General features: G+C 40.2%; 1 protein-coding gene across 1 annotated transcript; it reads left to right on the forward strand.

Annotated features, from left to right (window-relative positions):
* The first annotated feature begins 422 nt into the window (after positions 1–422).
* Fem1c (fem-1 homolog C) lies at positions 423–27,530 on the forward strand. The gene is made up of 3 exons (XM_057789066.1): positions 423–742; positions 1,518–2,248; positions 23,014–27,530. The coding sequence occupies exons 2-3, from the start codon at positions 1,705–1,707 to the stop codon at positions 24,321–24,323; spliced, it is 1,854 nt and encodes a 617-aa protein (XP_057645049.1). The 5' UTR covers positions 423–742; positions 1,518–1,704; the 3' UTR covers positions 24,324–27,530.

The following is a 27,530-nucleotide window of genomic DNA, read 5'->3' on the forward strand; positions in this document are numbered from 1 at the left end:
CAAGCCCAAGAGAAGGCTAAACGGCGCGGCTCCGCCCCTACCCGTAGCACGCTGGCACGTCTTCCGCTCCGGCCGTCGCCACCCAGGACGCCCCGCCTCTCCGCAGCACGCAGGCGCACTCTCCTTGGCGCCGTCTCCTTCGAGAACGCCCCGCCCCCCAGCACGCAGGCGCGTCGTCGAGTAGCCCTCTCAGGTCCCCGCCCCCTCTCAGGGAGCCCCGCCCCTTCTGTAGCACGCAGGCGCATTTTCCGGAGCGCTCCCTCAGTCTTGCTCCCTCCCTACAACCCCCACCTCTCGTAGCACGCAGGCGCAGCCTTCTTGGAGCTCGCGCAGGCCCCGCCCCTACCCCTCCGCCCCGCCCCCTCCGCCCTACCCCGCCCCGCCCCTAGGCGGTTGCTGGCGGCGACCGCCGCCCTCCCTCGACCCAATGGCGCGGCGGCGGCGTCAGTAATGTGAAGCAGTGCACTGGCTTGTCCGGCCCCCGGGCCTGCAGCCCATTACACCATCGGCCGCGGCAGCCGCTGCAGCCCGAACGGCCTGGGAGGGCGGGTGCAGACAGCTCCGCGGGGCGGGGCGGAGCGAGCAGCGCGGCCGGATTCATTCCTGTGGGGCGCGGGGCATGGAGGAGCTGTGCGACCGCAGGCGGAGCGGGGCAGCCTGGGCGACGGGGACAACGGTTTCCATTTGAAGGGGAGGTCGGAGCCGGAGCAGCGGACGGCGGGACGACCAGCCCCCGGGGCAGGTAGTGGGGGCTGCGGCCTGGGGCCCGGCAGGGGAGGCCTGGGCGGGAGGAGGGCGTCGGGGCGGAAGGCCGCCAGCGGGGTCGTTTGGGCCGCGGGGCCCGGGGCGGCGGGCGGCTGGAGGGGTGGGGGCGAAGGTGACAGGGCGATCGCGGCCGCGGAGCAGCCGGCGGCGGCCGAAGTTAAAGGCTGGAAGGCGACCGCCGGGTTTCCTCAGCGCCTCGCGTAGTTTGAAGGGAAGAAAGCCTTTCCGGCGAGGTTTTAGCTTGAGCGGGCCGCGGGTTGGTGCGTCTGACCTTTTTGTTCCTCGTCGAAAGCCATCCTAGCCACCATGAGGCCTTCCAGCCTCGCGCCCTTGGCGGGTTGTCTGCAGATGCCAGAAAGAAACATTTCTGAACCCGCCGCGTCTCTGGCCTCTTTCGTGTACTCGCTGGGCGTGTGCAAAGCCAAACCAGAACAAAGCTGGGCTGGTTAGAGCCGGACACGAGGACACCGGTCGCTTGTAGTGTTTCATTTTCCGCACACGGGGAGAAACTGCCTCCCACCGCAACAGTCTGGTCTCCGTGTGAACCCTTTTGTATTTTCCGATCGCAGCTCCTCGCAGGGAAGGAGGAGAATCATTCCTAAAGTACGGCCTTTCCCCTGTTTCTTTTTCCAAGATTAGAAAATAGGGAAACCCAGATTGTGTGTGTGTGTGTGTTTTCCTCTTCTTGATAGACAATCCTAAAACTGCTACTTTTTCTTTCTTCCTTTTTTCCCCCCTTTTTAATTCTCTAGTTTGGTGCTCGGCTCCTCCGATGTTGGAATGCGATCGGACTGAACACACTCTTCGGTGGTTTTCTATCCGTTCTGGGGCGCGGTGACTAACATTGAACTTTGGCTCCTGTAACTTGCCTACGTGGAGAGTTAAACTGGAGCTTTGCTTTGAAGGATAAATAAAGCTCAGCCTCCCGACTGGACATAAATGGATCTAAAGACAGCCGTGTTCAACGCAGCGCGCGATGGCAAACTCCGGCTCCTCACCAAGTTGCTGGCAAGCAAATCCAAAGAGGAGGTTTCCTCCTTGATCTCGGAAAAAACAAATGGGGCCACACCACTCTTGATGGCTGCTAGGTATGGACACCTCGACATGGTGGAGTTCCTTCTAGAGCAGTGCAGTGCTTCCATCGAAGTCGGGGGCTCTGTCAATTTCGACGGGGAAACCATCGAGGGGGCTCCCCCTTTATGGGCCGCGTCTGCAGCAGGACATCTGAAGGTTGTCCAGTCTTTGTTAAATCATGGAGCGTCCGTCAACAACACGACTCTAACCAATTCAACTCCTCTTCGAGCTGCGTGCTTCGATGGCCACTTGGAAATAGTGAAGTACCTTGTAGAACACAAAGCCGATTTGGAAGTGTCCAACCGACATGGGCATACATGCTTGATGATTTCCTGCTACAAAGGGCACAAAGAGATCGCTCAGTATTTACTTGAAAAGGGGGCAGATGTTAATAGAAAAAGTGTTAAAGGTGAGTTCCCCTTTTATTTTTTTTTTTTTAAGTGACTGCCTCCTATTTTCAGGAAGTTTGATAACAGTTTTTAGCATCGATGCTGAGTAGGCTTGCATTGTCAGATCTGTGTTTATTAGGTAACCCTTGCAATATTTCCTTGACTCTGTTACTTGATAGTACATTAAACAGATGTGGCAAACGATCCCAGATACTATATTAAACAGCGTTTTCTCCCCTTTTCCTATAGTTACAGAGCATATCAGTGGCAGATGAGCTTAACCTTCCTGCCTTATAATTTGATCCATTTGGAAATAGAGTGAAATGCAATACATTGTTTTGAACTTTTTTGAGAATCACTTTGGAGTAGTGAGTCACCATCTTATTTATTCTAGGTAGGCATTTATTTGTTACTCTTTCATAGAAGGCTAGGCCAGGCATGCTGCCTTGCAAGGATTAAATCTGAAAGGGGATATCTGTTTCCCCCCTTTCACTTACTTGGGACCAACAGAAATCCTTTTATGTAGAACATGTGTTTAGTGTAGCAAGATAGAAAATGGATTCTAAAGTCCTGCTCAGGTCTAGACAAGCTAAACAGGGACTATGTTAAACCATTGTGGATTTGTTGGGAACAATTTAGGGACCTTCGTCAGGAGGAGTTTAGGTTTACAGATGAGTGTAACCTTCACTATTGTATGAAAACTAAAGGCAGTGTTAGGTTAGAAATTCTTCAAACCTTTAACAGAGATTTTCTCATAACAATTTTGATAGCCTGAAGATCTTAAGTAAATCTTCACAACAGTAAAATGATTCTCTACCGAATTTTAAAAAGCTGTTAGGATTTAAAAGTAGCAAAAGTCATGCAAAGAATTTTTCAAACATCATAAAATTGGCTTGCATTGTTTACAGTGAAAAATGTCTTACCACCCCTGCATTCCAGACTTATATAGAAGCCTGCAATCATTTATGGTTTGTTTCTTCTAGAGATAGATGGTGCACCCCTCCCTCCTTGCTTTACTTTTGCTGTTGGTGTTTGTGTCTGTGCACACAAGTGAATCTTAATCCTAGGTTATGTCGTTCAATTTCAGCAAACATGGCTGACTCATTCTTGTTTTATACAATTTTTCATTGAACATTTATCATTAATTGAGCTAAGGCTGGGCTGGGATAAACAACCCTGCTGTGAATATTCTTGAAGAAACTGTATTAGCATACTTCTGTGAGAATAACTATAGTATGAAGCAGTGTATGTATGAAGGCAAGACACGAGGTGGGGCCCTGTGCTACTGAGAGCATGTTTATGACATTAGCTTTCTTGTTTTCTCCCTAAAAGGGTCTTATAAAAACGATACAAGGCCATTGAGGTATTTTTCATTTTGTTTTGTTTTAAGTTTTTCAGGGCAGATGTAAAACTCCTTAAAAAAAAATCCTGGTGCTGAGACAATCTTTCCAATGATACTTCAAAATTTTTTTTATAATTTTATATTTTCTAAACATACAGATATGTGTGTGTGGTTTTATTTTCTATAACCTGTTTTTTTTTTAATTAGTAAGTTATTTTTAAATTCTTAACCATAGCTCTGTAATTTCAAGAACGAAGCACTCATTTCTTTTAGTACATGCTTGTTCATTTTTATAAAATGATTAAATCTCGTTGGGATAGTTGATACTGCAGGACATATAGTAGCTTTAGTGTTTTAACTTTTAAATTTTTTTTCTCTTTTATATTGAAGTTAAGATTTTTTTTTCTCCCACACTATATCCTGATTATGGTTTCCTTCCCTCTGCTCCTCCCAGTTTTTCCCCCACTTCCTCTCCCATCCAGATCAATTCCTGTCTCTGTAGGAATAATGTTATAATATACTACGATAAAACTAACACATTGGAATTGGAAAAAAACAAACAAATAGAAGAAAAAGAGCCTGAGATAAGGCACAAGAAACAGAGACCCACTTGGAATAACCTGAAAGTCACAGTATATATGCAGAGGACCTGGTGTAGACCTGTGCATGCTGCCTCAGTCTCTGAGTTAATATGTGTCAGTCATGCTGATTTAGAGGGCCTTGTTTCCTTGCTTGTACTCCATCACCTCTGGCTCTTACATTCTTTCTGCCTCCTCATTCCTGAGGTTCCTTGATCCTTGAGGGGAAAGATTTGGTGAAGACATTTCATTTAGAGCTGAGTGTTCCAAGGTCTCTCACTCTGCATATTGTTTGGCTGTGGGTTTCTGTATTTCTTCCCATCTACGGCAGGAAGAGACTTCTCTGATGATGGCTGCGCAAGGTACTAATCTATGAGTATAGCAGAATATCATTAGGAGTCAAGGGCAGGAGTATTTGGGTTTTTTTCCCTAGGTCTGTCTAGTCTCAGGTTCATGGTCACCCAAGAAGTGTTGGGTATGGGTTCAATCTCATGGACCTGACCTTAAGGCAAATCAGATATTGGTTGGTTACATTCACAAGCTTTGTGCCACCATTGCAATAGTGTATCTTGTTGGCAGGGCACCATTTTAGATCAAACTGTTAGTGTCTAGCTTGGTTACTCTTTTGGTAGAGTGCATATAGTATCTTCTGGTACCTACCAAAGATGCTAGAATGTAGGGGTGAAGGTTCTTTACAGGTACCAGCTGACTTCTCCATGTCTAATGAATTGTGTAGGTGTTGTCTTCAGCAATGGGGCCTTGCCATAATAGCTTTGTGGAGAGCAACATACACTCTTGGCGGCAACCTGGGTTGTTTGGGACTTCCCATGGGATCCACTCTGACCAACAACTCAGATGTAACCCGATCCCAGTACTGGAAGCTTCATTTGGTGACAAGGACTTGTTCTTTGGGGCTGTCTTCCCATTATTTGGCCATTTCATTTAGCTTGCCTTTATTTATGTATATATTTTAGGAAACTTCTACTGTATTAGGTTTCCGTACTACTCCTCAAATGTCCCTTAATTTTAGCTGTCTCTTTCCCATATTCCCCCATCTTCTTTCCCTTCCCCACTTGATCCTCCTGTTCCAGCCCACCCATCCATACATAGCTATTCATTCCCTTTCTTAATAGATTCAATGGTTCCCCCTAGTCCCTTACTCTCCCTAACCTCTGTGGTTCTATGGCTAGTAGTTCGGTTATCATTGATTTAACAGCTAGTATGCACATATAAGTGAACACATACCATGTTTGTCTGTCTGTGTTATCTCACTAAGAATGATTTTTTTCTCGGTGGGGGGGGGTGGTGCTGTCTCATGCCTTTAATCCCCAGCACTTGGGAAGCAGAGGCAGGCGGACCTCTGTTAGTTCAAGGCCCGCCAGGTCTACAAGAGCAAGTTCCAGGACAGGCTCACAAGAACCTCTGTCGTGAAAAATAAATGATTTTTTTTCTTGTTCCATCCTGCAAATTTCATAGTTTCATTCATTTTAACGGTTGAATAATAAACTCCCATTGTGTAAATGTGCCACATTTTTTATTCATTCTTCATTCCATTGAGGGACATCTAAATTGTTTCCAATTTCTGGCTATTATGAATAGAGCAGCAATAAACATGGTTGAGCAACAGTCTCTGTGGTAGGATGAAGCATCCTTTGGGTATGGGCCCCAAAGTGGTACAGATGGATGGATATCCCATCTTCCTGAGAAACCACCACACTGATTCCCATCATGGCTGTACTTCCACTAGCAAGGGATGAGTGTTCCCCTTCCTCTGCATCCTCACCAACGTGAGCTATCACTTGTTATTGACCTTAGCCATTCTGATGGGTATAAGATGAAGTCCCAACGTAATTTTGGTTTAAGAACTGCATACTTGCCTGGCAATGGTGGTGAACACCTTTAATCCCAGCACTTGAGAGGCAAAGGCAGGCAGGCAGGCAGGCAGGCAGATCACTGAGTTTCAGGCCAGCCTTGTCAACATGGCTAGTTCCAGGACAACCAAGGCTACACCGAGAAACCCTATCTCAAAAACTCAAAATATTTAAAAAAGTAAAAAAAGAACTGCATACTCTTCTAATGGAGCTTTACATTGATTCTAAATTTTTTAATGATTTTTGTAAGCATTTTTCAGTATGTTTTCTTGTTTGTTTCTGATTGTCGTAAAGGTAGATTGTTGAGTAAAAATACTGAACTTTTTTTTTCAAGGTAGTTAAAACAAAAAAGGGGATTGCTAAAATACATGATCCCTTGGTGATGCTTTTTTGATGTTTTGTTCCTTTGTTTAGGACTTTTTATTTATCAGTTGAATAATGCCCATATTACTGATACAGCCAGAGGTTGAAGTCTAATTGGGGTGTGTTTTAAGTTCTTAAGTCAGTGGAGAGATGAGTACTATCCTATTTATATTATAGTTTCTAAATTTGGTATAGATACCTCTGTAGATAGAAAAGGAACAGCCCCTTTCTCACCACCATTATCACAGCTTTGTGTGTGAGGATCTGTGAGCTCTTCTTTCCAAGTGATCTGCTAAGTCTGAGTCATTTTCTTGGGTATCAACACTCTTTTTAAGAAGACAAGTAGGGCCAAGCAATGGTGGTACACACCTTCAATCCCAACACTCAGGAGGAAGAGGCAGGTGGATCTCTGAGTTTGAGGCCAGCCTGGTCTACAGAGTGAGTTCCAGGACAGCCAGGGCTACACCCCCGCCCCAAAATAAGGCAAGTAAGGAAAGAGTTTTACCAAATGTTGTTTCAGATACCTTCTATTTTAAATACACACGCAGATAGAAGATTTTATTATTTTGTGTATAGTGTATTAAACTTTTTGTGAAGCCACTTTTGGGCCGTAATTCTTTTTGGGGGGTAGGGTTTAGAGACAGGGTTTCCCTGTAACTTTGGTTCCTTTCCTGAACTCGCTTTGTAGACCAGGCTGGCATTGAACTCACAGAGATCCACCTGCTTCTGCCTCATAAATGCTGGGATTAAAGGTGTGCACCACCACTGCCTGACTGGACCATGATTCTTTATGAATGTTGGTAATTCCAATATATACACACGCTTATCCTCCTGTACTCTGATCTTGCATCTTTGATTCTTTGATAATTGTTGTTTGACTGATCCTGAGATTCTTGGGTGAGGACATGAGGGAAGGGAAGTCATTGATTATTAAAAAGAAGGAACTACTTAAAACTGATTAGGGCTGGAAGAGTATCATAGCTGACTTAGCAGTGAAGAAGGATTTTCTCCCAGTTTTTAGCTCTACTTTCAAAGTGATAAATGCTGATAAAACTAGGTGTAGAATGGAGCAATTTTTCTTTTTAGTGGTAGTGGGGAACCCAGGGTCTCATGCATGCTAGACAAGGGCTCTACTTCTGAGCTACATCTTCGGTCCAGTTTCTTAGAACATAGTATGTGTCATCCATTGGAAAGTATTCGGGGGGGGGGGGGAGATAAATACCAAGAGGTTATGCTTGATCCACCTTAAAATGCATGTGAGTTCTTCTTTACTTTCCTTTTTAACAAGTAGTTGACAGTTGACTATTACTTAAGCTTTCCATTACTTTTTAACAGGCTATTGGCAGTTTTTGAATGTATTTAAACAGAAGGTGGGATTCATTCATTAGTTGAGAGGGTACTTAAGTCCCTTAGTATGCCAGTGGGCTGTTAGACCTAGGCTGTCCAAAGATGACTAAGGCAAGATCCCTGTTCTTGATTCCCAGCCTTTAAGGTTTGATCTCAGAGACGGCTTCATAAGCAGATATTATTAGATGTATGGGAAAAACTTTATCCTCAACAGCACACTACCTAAGGGGCAGTGGTTCCTTCTTTTCCCATAGCATTCCATAAAAGGAGAAAATATTTCAAATATTCGGGAGTATCTTTCTACTTTAACAAAACAATTGATCTAAACCATTTTTAATCTCTATTTTTATCTTATGCATATGGGTCTTTTGTCTGCATGTATGTCTGTCTCTACATCATGTTTATGCCATGCCTGTGGAGACCAGAAAGGGAGTGTTAGATCCCTGTGGGTCTAGACAGACAGCTTTAAGTTGTCACGTGGGTTCTGGGAACCAAACTCAGATCCTTACCACCAAGCCACCTCTCTAGCTCTATAACAGTTGATTTTTAAAAATATTTATTTACTTCTATTTTATGTATACATTTGTCTATGTGAGGGTTCCTGGAACTGGAGAACTGCCATGTGGATGCTGGTAATTGAACTTGGGTCCTCTGGAAGAGCAGCCAGTGCTCTTAGCCACTGAGCCATCCCTCCAGTAACAATTGATTTTTGAGATAAGTTGGTTCCTATTTAAAACCAATGACCTCTAAATCTGAAGAGGTTATATTAATTCCCAGAACTACACTCAGCACTTTACATTTATGGTCATCTTTACCTTCTTTTGCTACTGTTTCATTTGAGATTTTTTTATTTATGCTTGGAGTTTTGCTTTTGCAGCTCTCAAATGAAGTTACTTAAGCCCTTCATGTCTGCTTTTATATCCAGACTGCTGGGAATTTAGCAGGTCAGAGTGTTGTCGGATTAAGCTCTGTAGGTTCAGTTGGAGATTGGGCCTAGAAGACGTCAGATCTTCACTCATGGGTCAGTCATTTTAGACAGTCAAGGTGATGAAGTAAGTTGGTAATAAAGTAATTATTGTGGCATGTGGAGGCTCTGAGATATGACAGCTAAGAATGAATGTGCACTGACTAGAAGTGCTTTTTGGAGAAAGACAAAGTGTAGGGAAATAGAGAGATAAGATAGATCACTAGTTCAGAGTGGTTTTGCTCTTTTCAGCGGACCTAAATTTTAATCTCAGCACCCATCCATCTTGGGCAGGCCACAACCATTCCAGCTCCAGAAGATCTGATACAGTCTTCTGGCCTCTGCAGGTACCTGCAGACACCTCTTAGACTTAGATACATATGTACAATTCTTTTTTTTTTTGGGGGGGGGGGGTTCGAGACAGGGTTTCTCTGTGGTTTTGGAGCCTGTCCTGGAACTAGCTCTTGTAGACCAGGCTGGTCTCAAACTCACAGAGATCCGCCTGCCTCTGCCTCCCGAGTGCTGGGATCAAAGGCGTGCGCCACCACCGCCCGGCTACAATTCTTTTTAAAAATCCTAAAATATGAGTATAGTTTGTAAGATAGAGAATTTTAAAAATAAATTTCCCTTGAAATGATGTTGGATTGAGATGTGTTGAAAGGCTTTGATATTTTTTCAGGCTTAGGAAATGTTATGGGGATGCATATTGAGAAAAATGTCACTAGAATTAAATAATTGGGATGTAGGTAGGTATAAGCATAAGGACCAAAAGTCACCCAGATTAGAATATAAAAAGAGCAATAAATTCAAGTAAAAAAATTTAATTTTGAGCTGGGTGTGGTGGTGCATGCCTTGAATCCCAGACTCACAGCCAGGAAGGACTACATAGTGAAGAAACCCTGTCTCAAAAAAACTGGGGAGGGGGGCAGGTGGGGCATGTCATGCAGTGGTATTGTAGAAGATTTCTTTTCATTATATTTTTGGTCTTGAGCCTAGCCTTTAACAGCTGAGCCATTTCTCCAGCCGGATAACTCTTCATTAGATTGCTTTTCATTGTTGTGGTAATCATGACCAAAAGCAGTTTAGGGGGAAAGGGTTTATATTAGCTAATGTGTCTCCACTGTAATCATAATGAAGGGACATCATGGCAGGAACTGAAGAAATGTGGGGGAACCTGCCTACTGGATTGCTCTCCATACATGGCTTGTTCGGCTTGCTTTCCTATACCACCCAGGATCTATTGCCCAGGGGTGGCACAGTGGGCTCAGTCCTTCAACATCAGTCATTATCAAGAAAATATTCTATATAGACTTGCTTTCAGGCAATTTGATGGAGACATTTTCACAAATGATTTAAGTCCTTTTCCTAGAAAATTTTTGTCCTGTGTCATGTTGACAAAAACAGTAACCCAGCAAAATGTTTCCAACGGAGAAAGAACTAGAATTTTAAAAGCTTTCTGGTACGCTGTGAGTGCTTGAGGCTGGAGACATATTTTTATCTTGTATATTAGGAAAAGAATCTGGTCCAGAGTATTGGTAAGTAGGCTAGCTAAATGGCTAAGTTGGATTAAGAGAGGAAAGGTAAACTGGTGGCAGGCAAGCCCTGTGTTTTATAGTCTTTCATTGGGGGATAGGTCCATAAATTAAAAAGGTTATACAGAAATCAGTAGTGTAGGTAGACTTGGGGTTCAGAAAAAAAGAAAAATCTGTTCAGCTATGTGACAGATAATTGCGTTAAAAGATTTGTGAGACTTAATTTGGGCAGGTTTTTATCTTTGGTTCTTTAGTATGATATCGTTTAAACACAGATGAAGAGAGTATGTCAAACTACAGTGTACCAATCATCTTGCTTTAGCAAATATATCCACATTTTTCCTATTTTATTTTAAAGAATTCATTTCTTTCTGGGTAGAGGTGGCATATGCCTTTAATCCCAGCACTTGGAAGGCAGAGGCAACCTGGTCCACAAAATAAATTCCAGGAGAGCTAGAACTGTTACACAGAAATTCTGTCTAGAGAAACAACAAAACAAAAAATTATATTTATATGTGTGTGTATATATATGTTCTTTCCTCGCCTCTAAATAGTTGGAAGCAAACCCACGGCATTGTTCCTTTCTGTCCCATAGTAAGAAGCACTTAGAGTGTGGATGTGATCCATGCATCAGGGACTTAGTCATTTGATCATTCTATTTAAAACTAGCTGTGTGGTGTTGCACATCTGTAATTCTAGCACTTTTGAGGCTAAGTTGGAAGGCTCCTAAGTTTGCGGATTGCCTGGACTGTGTTTTGAGACGATGGGAAGAATACTTTTTGTACACTTAATTGTATAGGAATCTCAACTAGTAAAAGCTCTTTTATAAATTAAAAATTGTTGAAGACAATAGACAAGGGGTAAGGCTTGTTATTGTGGTAGATAGGTTATTTTAGTGTACTTGAACACTGTGTTGAAAGCCGGTCTCTGTTCTTTTGAGCTCGAGGACATTTATCAGCCATTGGTTATTTTCAGCACACCTACTTGCAGAACAGAAGGACTTAAATCTTCATTCTGCTCTGCTGTCTGGTTTTAATTTAGTTTAGTAATAGTTCAATAATTTACTAGTTGAATTCATTAACATTTTTAATGCAGATGTTCAAGTTGATCCCAACTTGCTTTTCCTTTGTCCTCTTATCTCTATGTATCCTTGGAAGACTTGATGTACTTCTTGCAGGTTAGCTGTAGAAGATGTGTAAATTTAGTTTACGAGAAATATCTTTGTGGTTAGCTTTCTCTGGAGATGGAACTTTAAACTTTGAATTCTCACAGAATTAAACTAAGGTTGGTGAGAGTGAGCAGTATGGGATTTGTCTGCATTTTCTAGTTGTTGCCCCTCCCCCATTAACCCAAATTTTATGTATTAGCTTTTAGATATGTGTGGTCCCCTCTTGGTGTTCATTTAAATCAGATTTTCAATGATTTGTTAAACCTTTTTGCTTAAAATAAAATTTAGGATTTCTTGATATTTTAGAGATTTGTGCCTTTGATGTATTAAGACAATGTGTGATAGAAGAGAGGTGGAAAGGCCCAATGTCAGAAGGCACTGTGAGTGTATCCATCAGAAACATCTCTCTTCTTCCACCTTTCCCTTCCCTTTGGGAAGAGATGTAGTTACATAGGAGCCGGTGAATTAGAACAGCTTGGAAAGGGAATTGTAACGAAGTCTGGATGTAACATTGGTGTTCTCAGCCTTCAAATGAGCTGTTTTACAGATGGGAGCTGGTTTCTGTTCTCATCCCTAAGCTCCAGGGAATTTAGTCTTGAAAACTACTTCATATCAAATCTTCTGTAGTAGTTTTTTTCATCCATCCTGCATCCTGCTTTGGCAGATAGAAACAATAAAGTATTACTCTTGTTGTGAGTTCATTGGCTTGTGTTACTGAGTTTCTGTATGTTTTAGTGCCTCGTGCAAACACTTAATGGAGGACACACAACAGTCATAGCAGTTTGTCATTTGTAACATGAGGGCTTGCTTTTTACCCTGGCCAACTGGCTAGCTTAGCCCTAAAATTATCACACAAAAACTGTATTCATTAAAACACTGCTTGTCCCATTACTTCAGGCTTCTTATTAACTCTTGTAACTTATATTAGCCCATTATTCTTATCTATGTTAGCCACATGGCTCAGTACTTTTTTCATTGGGGCAGGTCATATTCTGCTTCTTCGGTATCTGGATAGGACTACAAAGGAATGGGCTTTCTCCCTCCCAGAATACCCCTGTTCTCATTGCCCTGCCTGTACTTCCTGCCTACCTATTGGCCAATCGCGTCTATTTAAAACATAGTTAACAGAATACAGCATTGTCCTGCACCAGTCATAAATTATTTTTATTTTTTCCTGCCCCTTAGTGTCTCCCATGATAATAATATACATGGGGGAAGAGAACTCGCAGGACCTTCCAGTACTCCTTTCCTATTCTAACTCACTTCTGCATTTCTCAGCTCCTTCAGTGCAGAAGGGGGTCTGCCTTTTTGTGCATGTGCTCCACCCCCACTCCTGTCTGGATCACTTCTAAACTAGGCCCAGGTACAAAGTTGAGGAAGACAGCACTCGGGAGGCAGAGGCAGGTGGATCTCTGTGAGTTCGAGGCCAGCCTGGTCTACAAGAGCTAGTTCCAGGACAGGAACCAAAAGCTACGGAGAAACCCTGTCTCGAAAAATCAAAAAAAAAAAAAAAAAGTTGAGGAAGAATGAGTCTTTGGTCAACCATAGTAAGCTGAAGAAGAAAAATGAATTATTTTTGTGTATTTTCAGACATATATTTTACAGTATGGTCTTTGTTTCTCTTGGCCAAAACTATGTTTCACCAGAAAAATGAGTGTTTTGATTGTTACTGAATTTTCAAATGACTTTATTGAGATCCAGTTCACTTACCATCCACTCATTTAAAGCATACAACACAGTAGGTTTTTTTTTTTTATTGTGTTTAATGAGTAAAGTAGCTAGCACTGCAGGCTTTCATGCCCCAAACTCCATATTTGTCTACTTCATTAACTTCTCTCTAGTGATTACTAAGTTTCTTTCTGTCCCTGTAAATCCTCCTGTTTTAGACTTGTATAAGTACAGGCGGAACATATGGTCTCTCATGACTTACTTCTTTTACTTAGCATAATGTGTTCTGAGCTTATTCAGTTGTAGCATGTCAGTTTAGTTTTTATTATCAAATAATAATGCCTTTGTATAGATCAGTGGCTTTCAACCTGCTCGCAATTCCTCTGGGTTGAGCCATGCTTTCACGGGTCACCTATGATCACAGAAAACAGATAATTACATCACGCTTTATTACATTAGTTAAATTATAGTTATGTAGTAGCAACAAAATAATTTTATGTTGGGGATCACCACGACATGAGGAACTATCTCAGTATTAGGAAGATTGAGGACCACGGGTATAGATACTACCACTTTTACCCATTTAGCAATTGATGAGTACTTGATTGTTTTATTGTTCAGCATTATAAGTAATGCCGTTTGTATAAAAATTCCATGAGTATATATTTCCATTTCTCTCAGATGTATGTCTTGTAGAGTAGAATAGGGTTACAGTCGTCACTGTTTAACTTTTGAGGATGTAACAGGCTATTTTTCAGAGCAGTTGCATAGTTTATATTCCTCAGAATATAGGAGGGGCCTAATGTTTCTGCACTCACCAGCACTTGTTCTTTCTATGTATACCCATCCTAGGATTGGGATTTTGGTTCATATTTTCTCATGTCCAATAATGCTTAGTATCTATTCATATGCTTACTTGTATTTATTTGCCATTTCTGTATCTTAGTGTCTTCATTTAGTTTTGTATATTTCATAATTGAGCTATTTAGCTTTTTTGTATTACTTAGCTTTAAGAGCTGTTTATATAGCTGGACCTGGTGGCATATGCCTTTAATCTTAGCACCTGGGAGACAGAGGCAGGCGGATCTCAGTGAAATCAAGGCCAGTCTGGTCTACAAAGTGAGTTCCAGGATAGCTAAGACTACATAGAGAAGCCCTGCCTAAAAAAAGTTGTTTTTGTTTTTGGTATACAAGTCTTTTATCAGATATATATTTACAATTTTTTCCCCATTCTATGGATTGTTTTTCATTTTTGATGGTATTGTTTATAGCAATTTGAGTTACTTTACAGATTTAAAATTTTCCATTGTAGATCATTTGCATAATATCTGACTTAAAAGAGATAGTTGCCTATTAGATTTTTATTTTGTGTTAGTATGTATGTTTGTGGGCACACACATACCACAGTATACATGTGGTGGTCAGAGATAAAGCTGTAGGGTTTACTGATACTGTTTATGGCTTAAGAACTTTACTAAGGATGAAAATCGTGACTTAATTGTAATATGTACTATTTTCCTACTTTGACTCTTTTAAATTTAGATTAAATAGCAGAGCATAGTGGGACACACTTCTATATCTTTCTCTCTTTTTTTTTGATTTAGGTTGCTTATAGCATTTATGTTTAAACATTGCATTCTATTCAAGAGGGCTGAAGATAGATAATTCTTGAGATTCAAAAACAGTCCTTCCTCAGGGTACTGGTGTATTTTGGGTTACTGACTTTGAGAAACATATTGACTCCATTGCTTGGCACAGACTTTCATACATCAGCATGAATTCTTTTATGTGTTTGCTATTAATTAATTGCAGGAGTCTTTAACATTTATATCAGTGAAAGTGCTCCCTCCAAGTGCTTTTTAAGGAATTTTACCGTGTTTTAACACCCGAGCACCCGGTAGGTTGCTGTTCTGAATATCTTTGGAAGCATCCACTGAATATGGCTACTACCCTTCTAAATTCTCTTTGCTCTGTTTTTGAAGCATAGCTGAAGATCAGTCACATCATATAAACTTTGTACAGAAAGTCTGTGAGTTAATGTTTAATATGCCATTAGCTAGCTAGCTTGAAATTTAAAAGGATGCCCACTTAATAGAGGTGCCTTTTGAGAAATTATACAAGTTTCCATTATGTATTTGGTGAAGGAAATTATTTTTCTTCAAATGAATTTGCTCAGGCATTGAAAATTGTGTAATACAAAGAGCTTTTCTTTTTTTTTCTTTAAATTTATGAAATTTCAATGTCAAATACCTTTATTTTAAACCATTTTTAAGATTTTCATTTTTATCTCATGTGCATTCATGTTTTGATTGCATATGTATTTGTGTGAAGGTATTGGGTCCCCTGGAACTAGAATTATAGACAGTTGTGAGCTGTCATGTGGGTGCTAGGAATTGAACTTGGGCTCCCTGGAAAAAGAACATGTGCTCTTAACTGCTGAGTCATTGTCAGCCCCCAAAATGATTTTGATTCATGATGCGTGATAGCATTTTTGTTTAAACATTGCATTCTATGTTTTCATTGTTTCTTACTTTGAAAGTAGAATACATAAGGTAACCCTGCTAAGTCTTTTGGAACTATAATCTTTGTGTTGTGTGGGTGTTTTAAGAGCTATAAAACACGGGAAATTCTTGAGTCAGATATATAGTAATGGCATATATTGCTTAAAATCAGTGATGATAGCTGTCAAAAGTATGGTCTTTGGCATGTAATTTAACACGGGCGACTAGAAAGAATATAATGATTTGATCTTTAAATTTGGATAGAATAGTAATGTTTTACAGAACATTTAGTAGTAAATTTAACACTTAAATGACTGGTAGTAAGTATATCAAATAATTGTCTATCAGATTATAAAGAGTTTATACATAGACTCATCTCAGTCTGAAGTAGGTGCCTTTTCTTTTCTTCTTTTTTCTCTTTTGAGACTAGCACTGTGTAGCTCTGGCTGTCCTAGAACTTACTGTGTAGATCAGGCTGACCTCAAATTTACAGAGATCACCTGCCTTTTCTTCCAGAGTGCTAGAATTAAAGGCATAAGCCACTATTCTGGCTTTGATTAATTTTTTTAAAAGCAGAGAAATTTTTGTAAAACAGGATAAAATGTTTCATTAACTAGGAATGAAGTAATAAATTAAAAATAAATTCATAAGAGTGACACTTACTGTGGGTTTTTTCGAGACAGGGTTTCTCTGTGGCTTTGGAGCCTGTCCTGGAACTAGCTCTTGTAGACCAGGCTGGTCTCGAACTCACAGAGATCCGCCTGCCTCTGCCTCCCGAGTGCTGGGATTAAAGGCGTGCGCCACCACCGCCCGGCAGGTTCTTCTTTTTGTGTGTTGTTTTCATTGGTTGAATAAAGAGACTGTCTTGGCCTTTTGATAGGGCAGTCCTTAGGTGGGTGGAGTAGACAGAACAGAATGCTGGGAAGAAGAACAGACGCTATGGTTCTCCTGCCTGAGACCAACCCTGGTTAAACTCATGCCGGTAAACCACAGTGAAGTGGCAATACACATTAATGGAAATGGGTTAATCAAGATGTGAGAGTTAGCCAATAAGAAGCTAGAGCTAATGGGCCAGGCAGTATTTCAGTGAATACAGTTTCTGTATAATTATTTCCCGGGCTAAGCTAGCTGGGCGGTGGGACACAGCCCGCCGCTCCTCATTACTATACAATAGGATCTTTCTATCTAGTTATTATGGGCAGCTTAGTGCAATGGCAGTAGCCTGTATTGTTTGGGGATCTTCCATAACCTCCTTTGCCAGTAACTCGTAAGGGGGGTACCACCTTGCTAGAGATTTCCATTTAATAGCCTATATCTTCTAGAAGTATTTTCAATTTTTGGCAGGCATTGGTACTGGCATAGAAATGTAAGAACAGAAAGTTAACTTCTTTTCTCTTTGTAGTTAATCCTTTTTTTCAGGCCCCAGCCTCTGTCCCTCATTGGTCTGCTACATGTCGTTACTGTGTTGTAGGCACTATTTTAGTAGTGAAATTTAAAGCAACACATGCCCACAAGGAAGTGTTCGTGTGAATTATGACATGCCTCCTTATTTTAACTTTTATTGTAAAACCATTAAGAATAATTAAGCAGTATAGTTTGATTTATAGAGGCTGTGCAGGCTTGAAACTTTGGTAGAAGTCCAAGACCCAGGTGAAAAACATGAATGTTGTATATACTGATTACAACTCTGTCAATATAGCATTTAAAAAGACTTGTAGACAGCACAAAATTATAGTTGCTTTCAAATTTTGCTATGGTTTCAAACTCTTCAGGGGTTGAAACTTCTGATGTGTGAAAATTAATTTCAAGTCTGTGAGTCTTATTGGTGAGTCTTATTTGTTAACAACATATTTTCTAGGGATTCTTTCGTGCTGTGTGGCAGAAGTTAAGGCAGTAACTTTATGACGTATGAAACCTATAATATTCTGGCTTTTGCTAGCTTCTGGGTTAGACACTACCAGAGTTAATGAGAAACAAGGCCAGAGAAGATGGTGGGGCATGTTATTGTCCTGTGAAGTTCGCATTTCTTAGTATACCTGTATCCCAGTTAGCAAATAAAACCACACAAAATACTTTCAGAAACTAAAAATTTTATCACACACTGTAGTGATTTCAGAATTGTGAGATTTTTCTGCTGTTTCTGAAGAGGAAGCATGAATTAGAAATATGGGAATGATTGAACTTTGATTAAAATGTTTGACTTATATCAGACACAACAGTCACAGAAGTGTGGTATGACTGGCTTTTAAAATGAGATCCCAGAAGTGATGTTTCTGAGCTAGCATTTGGAGATGTGTATTTGTGTGTATAATTGAATTTAACTCTCTGCCTTGAATTGTTATACTTAAAGATTAAAAGAGATGGCCTTTAATCCCAGCAGCACTTGGGAGGCAGAGACAGAACTCTCTGTGAGTTCAAGGCCAGCCTGGTCTCTGGGACAGGCTCCGAAGCTACAAAGAAACGCCTTCTTGTAGGAGAAAAAAAAGATTAAAAGAGGTAACAGCTGATACATTTTAAAACATCATACTCTTAGAATTTTCTCTGTCCTTTTGTCATTTTTTTAAAAGAATTTATTATTTACTTAACTTTATTTTTTATGTGCATTGGCATGAAGGTGTCAGATCCCCTGATACTTTTTTTTTTTTTTTTTTTTTTTGATTTTCGAGACAGGGTTTCTCTGTAGCTTTTGGTTCCCGTCCTAGAACTAGCTCTTGTAGACCAGGCTGGCCTCGAACTCACAGAGATCCGCCTGCCTCCCGAGTGCTAGGATTAAAGGTGTGCGCCACCACCGCCCGGCTCCCCTGAAACTTTACAGACAGTTGTGAGCTGCCATATGGGTGCTGGGACTTGAACCCGGATCCTCTGGAAGAGCAGTCAGTGCTCTTAACCACCAAGCCATCTCTTCAGCCCCTTTCGTCAAATTTTTTTTTACTTGCTACTTTCTCTGAGCTTAATTTACTGCTTTTCTTCCTTTGTAGTTTCTTTTTTTTTATTTTTTATTTATTATTTTTTTTTTTTTTTGGTTTTTCGAGACAGGGTTTCTCTGTGGCTTTGGAGCCTGTCCTGGAACTAGCTCTGTAGACCAGGTTGGTCTCGAACTCACAGAGATCCACCTGCCTCTGCCTCCCAAGTGCTGGGATTAAAGGCGTGCGCCACCATCGCCCGGCCTTTGTAGTTTCTTGAAATGGTTCTTTTTCACTTTGTTTTGTTTTGTTTTGTTTTACGAGGCAGGGTTTCTCTGTAGCTTTGGAGCCTGTTCTGGAACTAGCTCTTGTAGACCATGCTGGCCTCGAACTCACAGAGATCCGCCTGTCTCTGCCTTGTCTTTTTGTTTCTTGTTTGCCTGTTTGTTTTGTGGAGCTTTTTGTTTGTTTTGCTCTCTGGATTATCCTTAACTTCCTTTCATTTTTCTATATTTTAGGAAAAAAAAAACCTTAAATCATCATAGTTTAAAATCCTTGAACTATTATAGTGGTTGCCCTTGTTTAATAGGACTTTGGCATACATTTTCTTTCCAACAGTGAGATCTTAGGACTTTAGTTGCAGTTGTTCTTATTTTTTGTGATATTGCTGCCAAATATTTTACTTCCATAATGTAGTATTTCAAACCCACAAGATAATGTTGAGAAAGTTATATTTACTTAGATTTATACCCACAGATTTTCCCTTTTTGTGTATCTGTGCCCATGTCTCCTGGCTCCCATGTACTATTCCTTCTGCTAAAAAAAAGAAAATCCAAGATATTTAGGCTTTTCTTAGTAATAAATATTTTTTACCTGATAATGTGTGTTATTTTTATTTATCTATGACATGGATCTAGAATTGCAGTTTGGCAATTCTTTTCTGTGAGGGGTTTTCACTGTGATTCAGTGTCTCAGCTATGTTCCTAGTGAAACTTCGCTGTTTATCTTGTTACTTTCTAGCACAGAATGAGTGGAAAGCCTTCTGTGGTTTAATGCTTTTCTCTTTGACCCCCCCCCCCGCATCCTTTTATTGAACCTTAATACAGGTGCCCTCCACCTGTATTAATTTTGGAGACAGGGTCTCTCCACAGCTTTGAAGTAGGCTGGTCTGACTGACTGGCTGGCCCCAGGAGTCTACTTGTCTACTCCCTCCCTAGTGCAAAGTTTGCCAGTGAGTGCCACCACCCTCAGTGTTCTCTACTAGGTTCTCGGAATCAAGGTCATTTCCTTGCTTGCAGGGGAAGCAGTTACCAACTGAGCATTTTCCCCAGTCCCCTCAAATCATTGTTGTCATCATGTAATGCACAGAGGAGAAAACAACAAACAAACAGAAGAGCTGAAGAAAAAGTCCAGGGAGCTGGGCGGTGGTGGCGCACCCCTTTAATTTAGCGCTCACAGAGGCAGATGAGTATCTTTGAGTTCAAGGCCAACCTGGTCTACAAGAGCTAGAGCTAGTTCCAGGGAAGGTTCCAAAGCTACACAGAGAAACCCTATCTTGAAAAAAACCAAGAAAAGGAAAAAAAAAAAAGCTCAATGAGACAGTCATGAATATAGTTACTAAACAGGATAAACTATACAGAAACTATATAGAAATAAGTTTCTATATGAGGTTTAACATATTCACAGAGATTTTTTTTTAAAAAAATTGGATATTCAAGGAAATCTGAAACTACAAAAAACCAAATAGATACTGCAGAACTAAAAAAATTCAGTGGGTGGCTTTTTAAAGTGGATTACTCCTAGCAGACTGGAAGGTGGGTCAGATGAAAACACAAAGAAAAATCGAAGGTGGGAAAGGGCTGCAGAGGGAGCAATGCCAGGTCCGCGTGCTTCATGCCATGATCCCAAAGCGCGGAAATAAGTCAACAGCAGTATTTAAGGAGGTAGTCTTAGAAGTCAGACTGCTGGATACTTAGCAGTGCTTGTCTTAGTGTGCGGAGCAGTTGGTAGTTGCTCAGTCCAGGAAGCTGGATTGCCTCTGGAGTTCCCATCTGGAAATGAAGACCTGGGGGGTTCCTGGAGAGCACTAGTCTTCCGTCCATCTCGGAAGGCTGGAGAAACTAGGTTCTGGCATCAGCACAGGCGACAGTAGCAGTGGTACTAACAAGACAGATGTACTCATGAGCAAAGGGTGAAAACAGCAGCAAAACCCAGCCTATTCGCCCCTCACCAGAAGATGCTGTCCTCTCATCTCACTCAGAAGTGGTGTGAGCATTCTGACTTCTCACTTAGACCCTCCCAGAGTACCTAAACAGACATGCTCAGAGGCACATTTCAAGTCCAACCATAGTAAGAACCAAGATTCACCATCTCAGCACCTGGCTTCCACAGGCACACACATTCACACAGTTGGTTTGAGCTCTCCTATGACAGTCACATCCTCCAAATAGTATCTATATTTGCTTCTAGTGTTTGAGTACATCTATTAGCACCCTCAATTAGTTTACTAAATTTGATTTACTTTTTGTGATAAGCTTATCTATTTGTAGTTTGCTCTGTGGAGTTGTAACCGGAAGTATGGGCGTTTTTAAAACTCCTTTCCCATGGTTTGTGGCTGCAGTTTTCCCCAGGCCATTGAGAAGCCTGATTTTTAGTTGTCTTCTAAAATCAGAGCTAGTCTTCTTTCTCATGCTGGATTATTCTGTTGACTCCAGTACTTACAAGCAAAGTGTGAGATTTACATTTGTTGTTAGCCATGGTATTGCATACCTGTAATCCCAAAACTCAGGAAGTTCAGACAGGAGCTCTCAACAGTTTGAGAATAGCCTGGGCCTATATCAGAACAAAAACAAAAATAAGGGAAGGACAGATGGACAAGGGAAAATAAAGAAAGTATTCTGTTTAGTTGATTTGAGATAGGGTATAATCTGCATAGACCCAGCCGCCTTGAATTACACTCTTCCCACCTTTGCTTCCTGGCTGTTGGATTAGAGATGTGCATAGTCATGCAGGGCTCTTAGTACTTACCTTTGTGTGCTCCTACTGATTTGTTACTGCCATTGCTAGATAAAAAGGCCTCCTCTTCTCTTTCTTCAAAACAGAATTTTTTTTTTTTGCCTGCTCGTGGCCTTATTCAGAATACGCATATTATAATTTTTTCTTAATTAAAGAATTTTAGTTCATTTAAAATTGACTTGCTGCATTCCTATTCTTTATTTTATGTTACTCTTAATAGAAAAGAATGCCATCTAAGCCTTTTCTTTTGGCTCCTGAAGATGAGATCTAGAGGAGTGTGTGCAGCTTCTGTTTGCTTTCTTCCTTTCGTGAAGCGCTCCCTTCTCAGATAATGAAAAGACGCATGTTGTTTTGGTAGAAGGAAACTCATGGCATTCAGCACTCAAAGTTGTTATTGAGGACTGGGTCACACGGGCACCTTTTACCTAACCATATCCCAAGTTTCAAACTCGTAGCCAGAAGCCAGCTGTTTAACATAAAGTTCATAAACTACAGTTTGGCACAGTGAACCACCCCTGTCATTTAGGGAAAGTTTTATGCTGGTGTAGAGAACAAGTTTCCAGATGCCAGTCTGAGGCTAACCTTGTATCTTTCTGCAAATGGCAGTTTTAGCCTGCTTTGTTAACGTTCTATAAATATGCTCAGAGTGATGTGCTGCAGACACTCTCTACAAACATTGTATATGTACATACCAAAAATCTGCATGCCGGCTTCACTTCTGATCAATGGTCAAATGGTTATTGTTACCCTTAGATATGATATCTGATGTTTATATCATACTATTTCTATAGTCTGTTAGTAATATGTTAGTGTCTTTTGTCAGTTTTAATTCATGTTTAGGATGATGTGATAGTGTTAGAATGTTTAGTACATCTAAAAAGAATGTTTAAAAAATTCAATTGTAACAGGAAATAACCCATTATGAAAGGGTTTTATTTATCTCCTTTGAAAGTTTATGTTGAACCACTCACATATTTTTCAGATTTTAGCGGACTTGTTTTTCCTGTGAGAGCAGTGTTTTTAAGAATTCTTTGTAACAAATTTTGACTTTTAACAGTTAACTCAGTTGTTTAGGAAAAAAAAAATGCCCACTATAAAAATGAAGTAGCTCCTAAAGACAAGATTTTCCATTTATAAGTGGTGAAACTGACCCAGAGATCTGTCTGCAAAGTTACAAATGACTTCATTTTATTTCATCCATTTTTGTTCAAAGAATATCACTTTTATTTGAATATGAATGAGAAGTGCCAAGGGGCCATTGATTAAGGAGCATTATCTGTTGACTTTATCTGGGTATGTTGTTTTGTTTTCCTTTTCATATTCATCTTAGTTGAGTTATTTAAGAAGTTTCGTGAGTATTTTCTTCTGCTCCAGCTGTGTATCTGACACTAATATTAGGTGCTGGAGGTGATGATTTTCTCCTTTGTGATTGTAATAGATCCTACTTGTGGCTGATTGGCATTGCCTGTGCTTTCTTTTCAGGTTGCATTATAGCCTGGTTGTTCAAAGTGTGTTTTTTTCCTTCTCTTTAAGGCAATACAGCATTGCATGATTGTGCAGAGTCTGGAAGCTTGGACATCATGAAGATGCTGCTTATGTATTGTGCCAAGATGGAAAAAGATGGCTATGGAATGACTCCTCTTCTCTCAGCAAGTGTGACTGGTCACACCAATATTGTGGATTTTCTTACACACCATGCCCAGACCAGCAAGACAGAGCGTATCAATGCTCTAGAGCTTCTGGGAGCTACATTTGTCGATAAAAAGAGAGATTTACTTGGGGCTTTGAAATACTGGAAAAAGGCAATGAACATGAGGTACAGTGATAGGACTAATATAATCAGTAAACCAGTTCCACAGACACTAATAATGGCTTATGATTATGCCAAGGAGGTAAACAGTGCAGAAGAGTTAGAAGGTCTCATTGCTGATCCTGATGAGATGAGAATGCAAGCACTGTTAATTAGAGAACGTATTCTCGGTCCTTCCCATCCTGATACCTCCTACTACATCAGATACCGGGGCGCTGTCTATGCCGACTCTGGAAATTTTAAGCGATGCATCAACCTATGGAAGTATGCTTTGGATATGCAGCAGAGCAATTTGGACCCTTTAAGCCCAATGACTGCCAGCAGCTTACTGTCTTTTGCGGAACTATTTTCCTTTATGCTACAGGACAGGGCTAAAGGCTTGCTGGGTACCACAGTTACATTTGATGATCTCATGGGCATATTGTGCAAAAGCGTCCTTGAAATTGAGCGAGCTATCAAACAAACTCAGTGTCCAGCTGACCCATTGCAGTTGAATAAGGCTCTTTCCATCATTTTGCATTTAATTTGCTTACTAGAAAAAGTTCCTTGTACTCTAGAACAGGACCATTTCAAAAAGCAGACTATCTACAGGTTTCTTAAGCTGCATCCAAGAGGAAAGAATAACTTCAGCCCTCTGCATCTGGCTGTGGACAAGAATACGACATGTGTAGGGCGGTACCCTGTTTGTAAGTTTCCATCTCTGCAAGTTACTGCGATACTGATAGAATGTGGTGCTGATGTGAACGTCAGGGACTCTGATGACAACAGTCCCCTGCATATCGCTGCTCTGAACAACCATCCAGACATCATGAATCTCCTTATTAAATCAGGTGCACATTTTGATGCCACAAACTTACACAAACAAACTGCTAGTGACTTACTGGACGAGAAGGAGATAGCTAAAAATCTGATCCAGCCCATAAATCATACCACCTTGCAGTGTCTCGCTGCTCGTGTCATTGTGAATCATAGAATATATTATAAAGGGCATATCCCAGAAAAGCTAGAGACCTTTGTTTCACTTCATAGATGATAATTGGAACAGTACTTCAGCACTGCTAAAGCACGAGTTGGTAACAGTTGTTTCATAAATGAGCACTGTTGTGATAACACCAGCATCCATTTAGCTTGATATCATTGTGCTCTCATTGGCTAACGCATTGTAAGCATCAAATTTGCAGGATTGGTTTCCCAGTATTTAATATAAATATACCGTATAATATATTGTTTGTGAATTATTGAGAAATGTGATATCATATTCAAATTTCTAAAATTGTCTGCCAAAGGCCATTCTGGTTTTGTTTGCTGTTGGGTGGTAGAGACAGAGTTAACTGTTTTCAGTGATGTCTTAATACTTTACTAGTTTGTGAATTTTATGCAGTTGAAAGTCATCCTCTTGGGCTCCCACTTCTTTTGTCTTTAAGTTTTGCCTGTTTCTACTTTTTTTCTCCTAACCATTTCTGCTACATGTTCCCTGAACCTTTGGATCCTGCTAGGTCATAAACCTTATGGACTTGTTCACCATTTGCAGACCATAAGTGCTTTATCTTCTCTATGCACCGGCTTAAACTGGACTGTTGTGTGTTGGCATATTCTCTATGCAGCAGTTGGTCAACTTCAACTCAAAACACTGTTTTCTTAAGTTACAAAGTTTATTTCACAAAAATACTCTTAGAGCATGTCAGTTTTTAGAATTGCCGGTAAGCTGTTTGAGCTCAAACTTTTTTTTTAAATTTTATGTTTTGTTTGGTTTTGCTTTGTTTCTTCACATCTGAGGTTTCTTTCTTCAATCTACAGAAAGTTTTTGTATTCTAAATTTGGGAAACAAATCTATTACAACTCATTAACCCAGTTGAAATTTAGGTCTGTCATCTTAGTATATCATGCAGTAAAGGAAGACCTTTATAAAGTGACCTGCCTTTCCTACTGCTCCAGCGTTGTCCTGCTTGTGCTGATGGTGTGACTAGGTATAGAGAATCTGCTTCAATTTAACCTCAGAGTTTATCACACAGCTTAATGAGTCACATTGAGCTACTCAGTCGTTGAACTGCAGACTACCTTTAGTTACAAAGAGGCTAAAGCATGTCAGTGGCATGATGCTTGCCAAGCCAGACCTAGGCGTTTCAGGTAATTACGGTATTTTAGTATGCAATTTACTGCCATAGTATCAAAGGTCAATAACAGTGTTCTTTCTTTATTCAAGTTTATGTATATCTTTTAAAGATAACGTGCATGAATTACTTTGATCTCAATTATTTGTCACCCTATTAAACACAAAAGATTGCACAGTGATTTCTGTACCCTTAATAAAAGCGCCTCCTCCCCATCTTTCCTTCCCTGCCACTTTCCCTACCCTCAATTCTTTCTCCCCTCTCCCTCTTATTATTATTATTTTTTCCTATCATAGATTTGTTAATGCCACAGAAAGGGCTCTTTTGACTTAAGGAAAGATAAGTGAAAATTAAAACATTCAGGTAATCACTCAGCACTTTACCGTACTCAGTAGAATTCACAATGGTACATTGCCCTGCAGCTGTAGTAAAAAAAATTGTTCTGAATTAAATGTTCCTTATTGATTCTAGAGAAAAAAAATCAGTTTGCCTGTGAACTTCATGATCTGGATCACTTGGATTTAGAGGATGACATTTTATCCTGAGGGTTGTTGTAATGTTATTTAAAGAATTGTCATTGCGATCACATTCATCTTTATTTAGTAAAAATTTGTAATGAAGAGTAGTAAATAAAGAACATTCGACGTTTTCATTAAGCAATTGAGGTTTAATTCTTTAAAAAGTATCTCAATTCATTTTACTACATTTTTATTTAAATTTTACCATTGGAAAGATGAATTACTTAATCCTTTGATGAAGAGGTTTTTACTGTGTTTTATTTATTGTGGGGCAAGTCTTGATAAAATATTTGAGCTGCTATATAGGAATAATATGTCATTTAGACAGATATTAGAAATATCAAACTATTTTGAAATCTTCTGCCTCTAACTTTGGTATGCTTGAACTCTTCTTTTTCTTTTTAAAAGAAAGGAAAGCTTGGCCATTTTGGTGAGTCATCATTGGTTGATCTTACTTTTGGGGTAGAAGATGACAATTTGACCGTAAGGGATTTAATACCTGCCTTCCCCTTTGCCCAGAAGAGTCTGGCTTACATGTTCTTAAAGCAAGGCTCATCTGAGGGTCATTGTAGTACCTGGTAGACTTGCACTCATAACCCCGTATGAAATCAGGGTATCTCAGAGTGGCTCCCTTAAGGAAGAACACATACCTTGGAACTGGTCTTCAACCCTGAAAGCTGCAGTCAGGGGGTGGCTTTTCCCTTTCTGTTTGTCCACTCCAGAAATGCCATTGTGAGCTCTTGAAAAAGCAACACAAAATTAGCCAGGATTTTATTTTATTTAAGTTGGTTCAGGAGTGCAACCTCAGATAACTGTTAGGGCCTTCATCAGAAAATTATGAGGCCGAATAAAATACACAGTTCTTAAGTTTGAGGGTTTGGCTTTGTCCATGGTGAAGAAATGATCTAATTGTATTCATTTGAATCAAACTAAACTGGGCACTGTAATGTGGTAGTATTGGCTGGTATTAATGTGTAAATCTCAACAATGTTTCTCCAGAAATGCCTCTGAATTTCAGATGTTCTATAATTTTGATCATTTTAATAAGAAAAATGGTTATTTTATCCCGATACAGTCTCCTTTCCAAAGGCAAATAAATTACAGGTTTAATAATGTCATTTTTCTTATCCCGAGGTCTGACAAGCATAAGCCCCAGTCAGCAAGATAACTTGGTGCCCTTTATGATTTTGAAGTTAAGTGATTGCTCATTTGCAAAGAAATAATTAGTAATCTTTTAAAAAGATTTACTATAAGTTGAGAAATTGTTTATATTTGGAATTTTTTTTTTCCAGTTGCCCAGCAGAACCCCTCAGCTAAATGCACAGGTGCGTTAATCCCTGTAAGGAGTTCCCAGCAGGAAGTGGGTGAGGAATAGTCTTCCTACACCCTATACAGTGGCACCGTTACTTGGAACTTGAACCACTTTGAAGTTAGATACTAAGGAAACTTGAATTGTTTGTTTTTCTTTTCCTTTCCCTCTTGTGTGTCACTAAACAACTAGTTCCCATTGTGTATCTTTTAAAAGAAGTACTGTATCAGATGCCAGCCAATAAATTGTCACACAATGGAAAAACGATATGCCACGGCATTTTAAGGTTTAATAAAATTAAA

The sequence above is a fragment of the Chionomys nivalis genome, chromosome 14 (genome assembly GCF_950005125.1).
Source record: "Chionomys nivalis chromosome 14, mChiNiv1.1, whole genome shotgun sequence".
Classification (NCBI taxonomy): Eukaryota; Metazoa; Chordata; class Mammalia; order Rodentia; family Cricetidae; genus Chionomys; species Chionomys nivalis.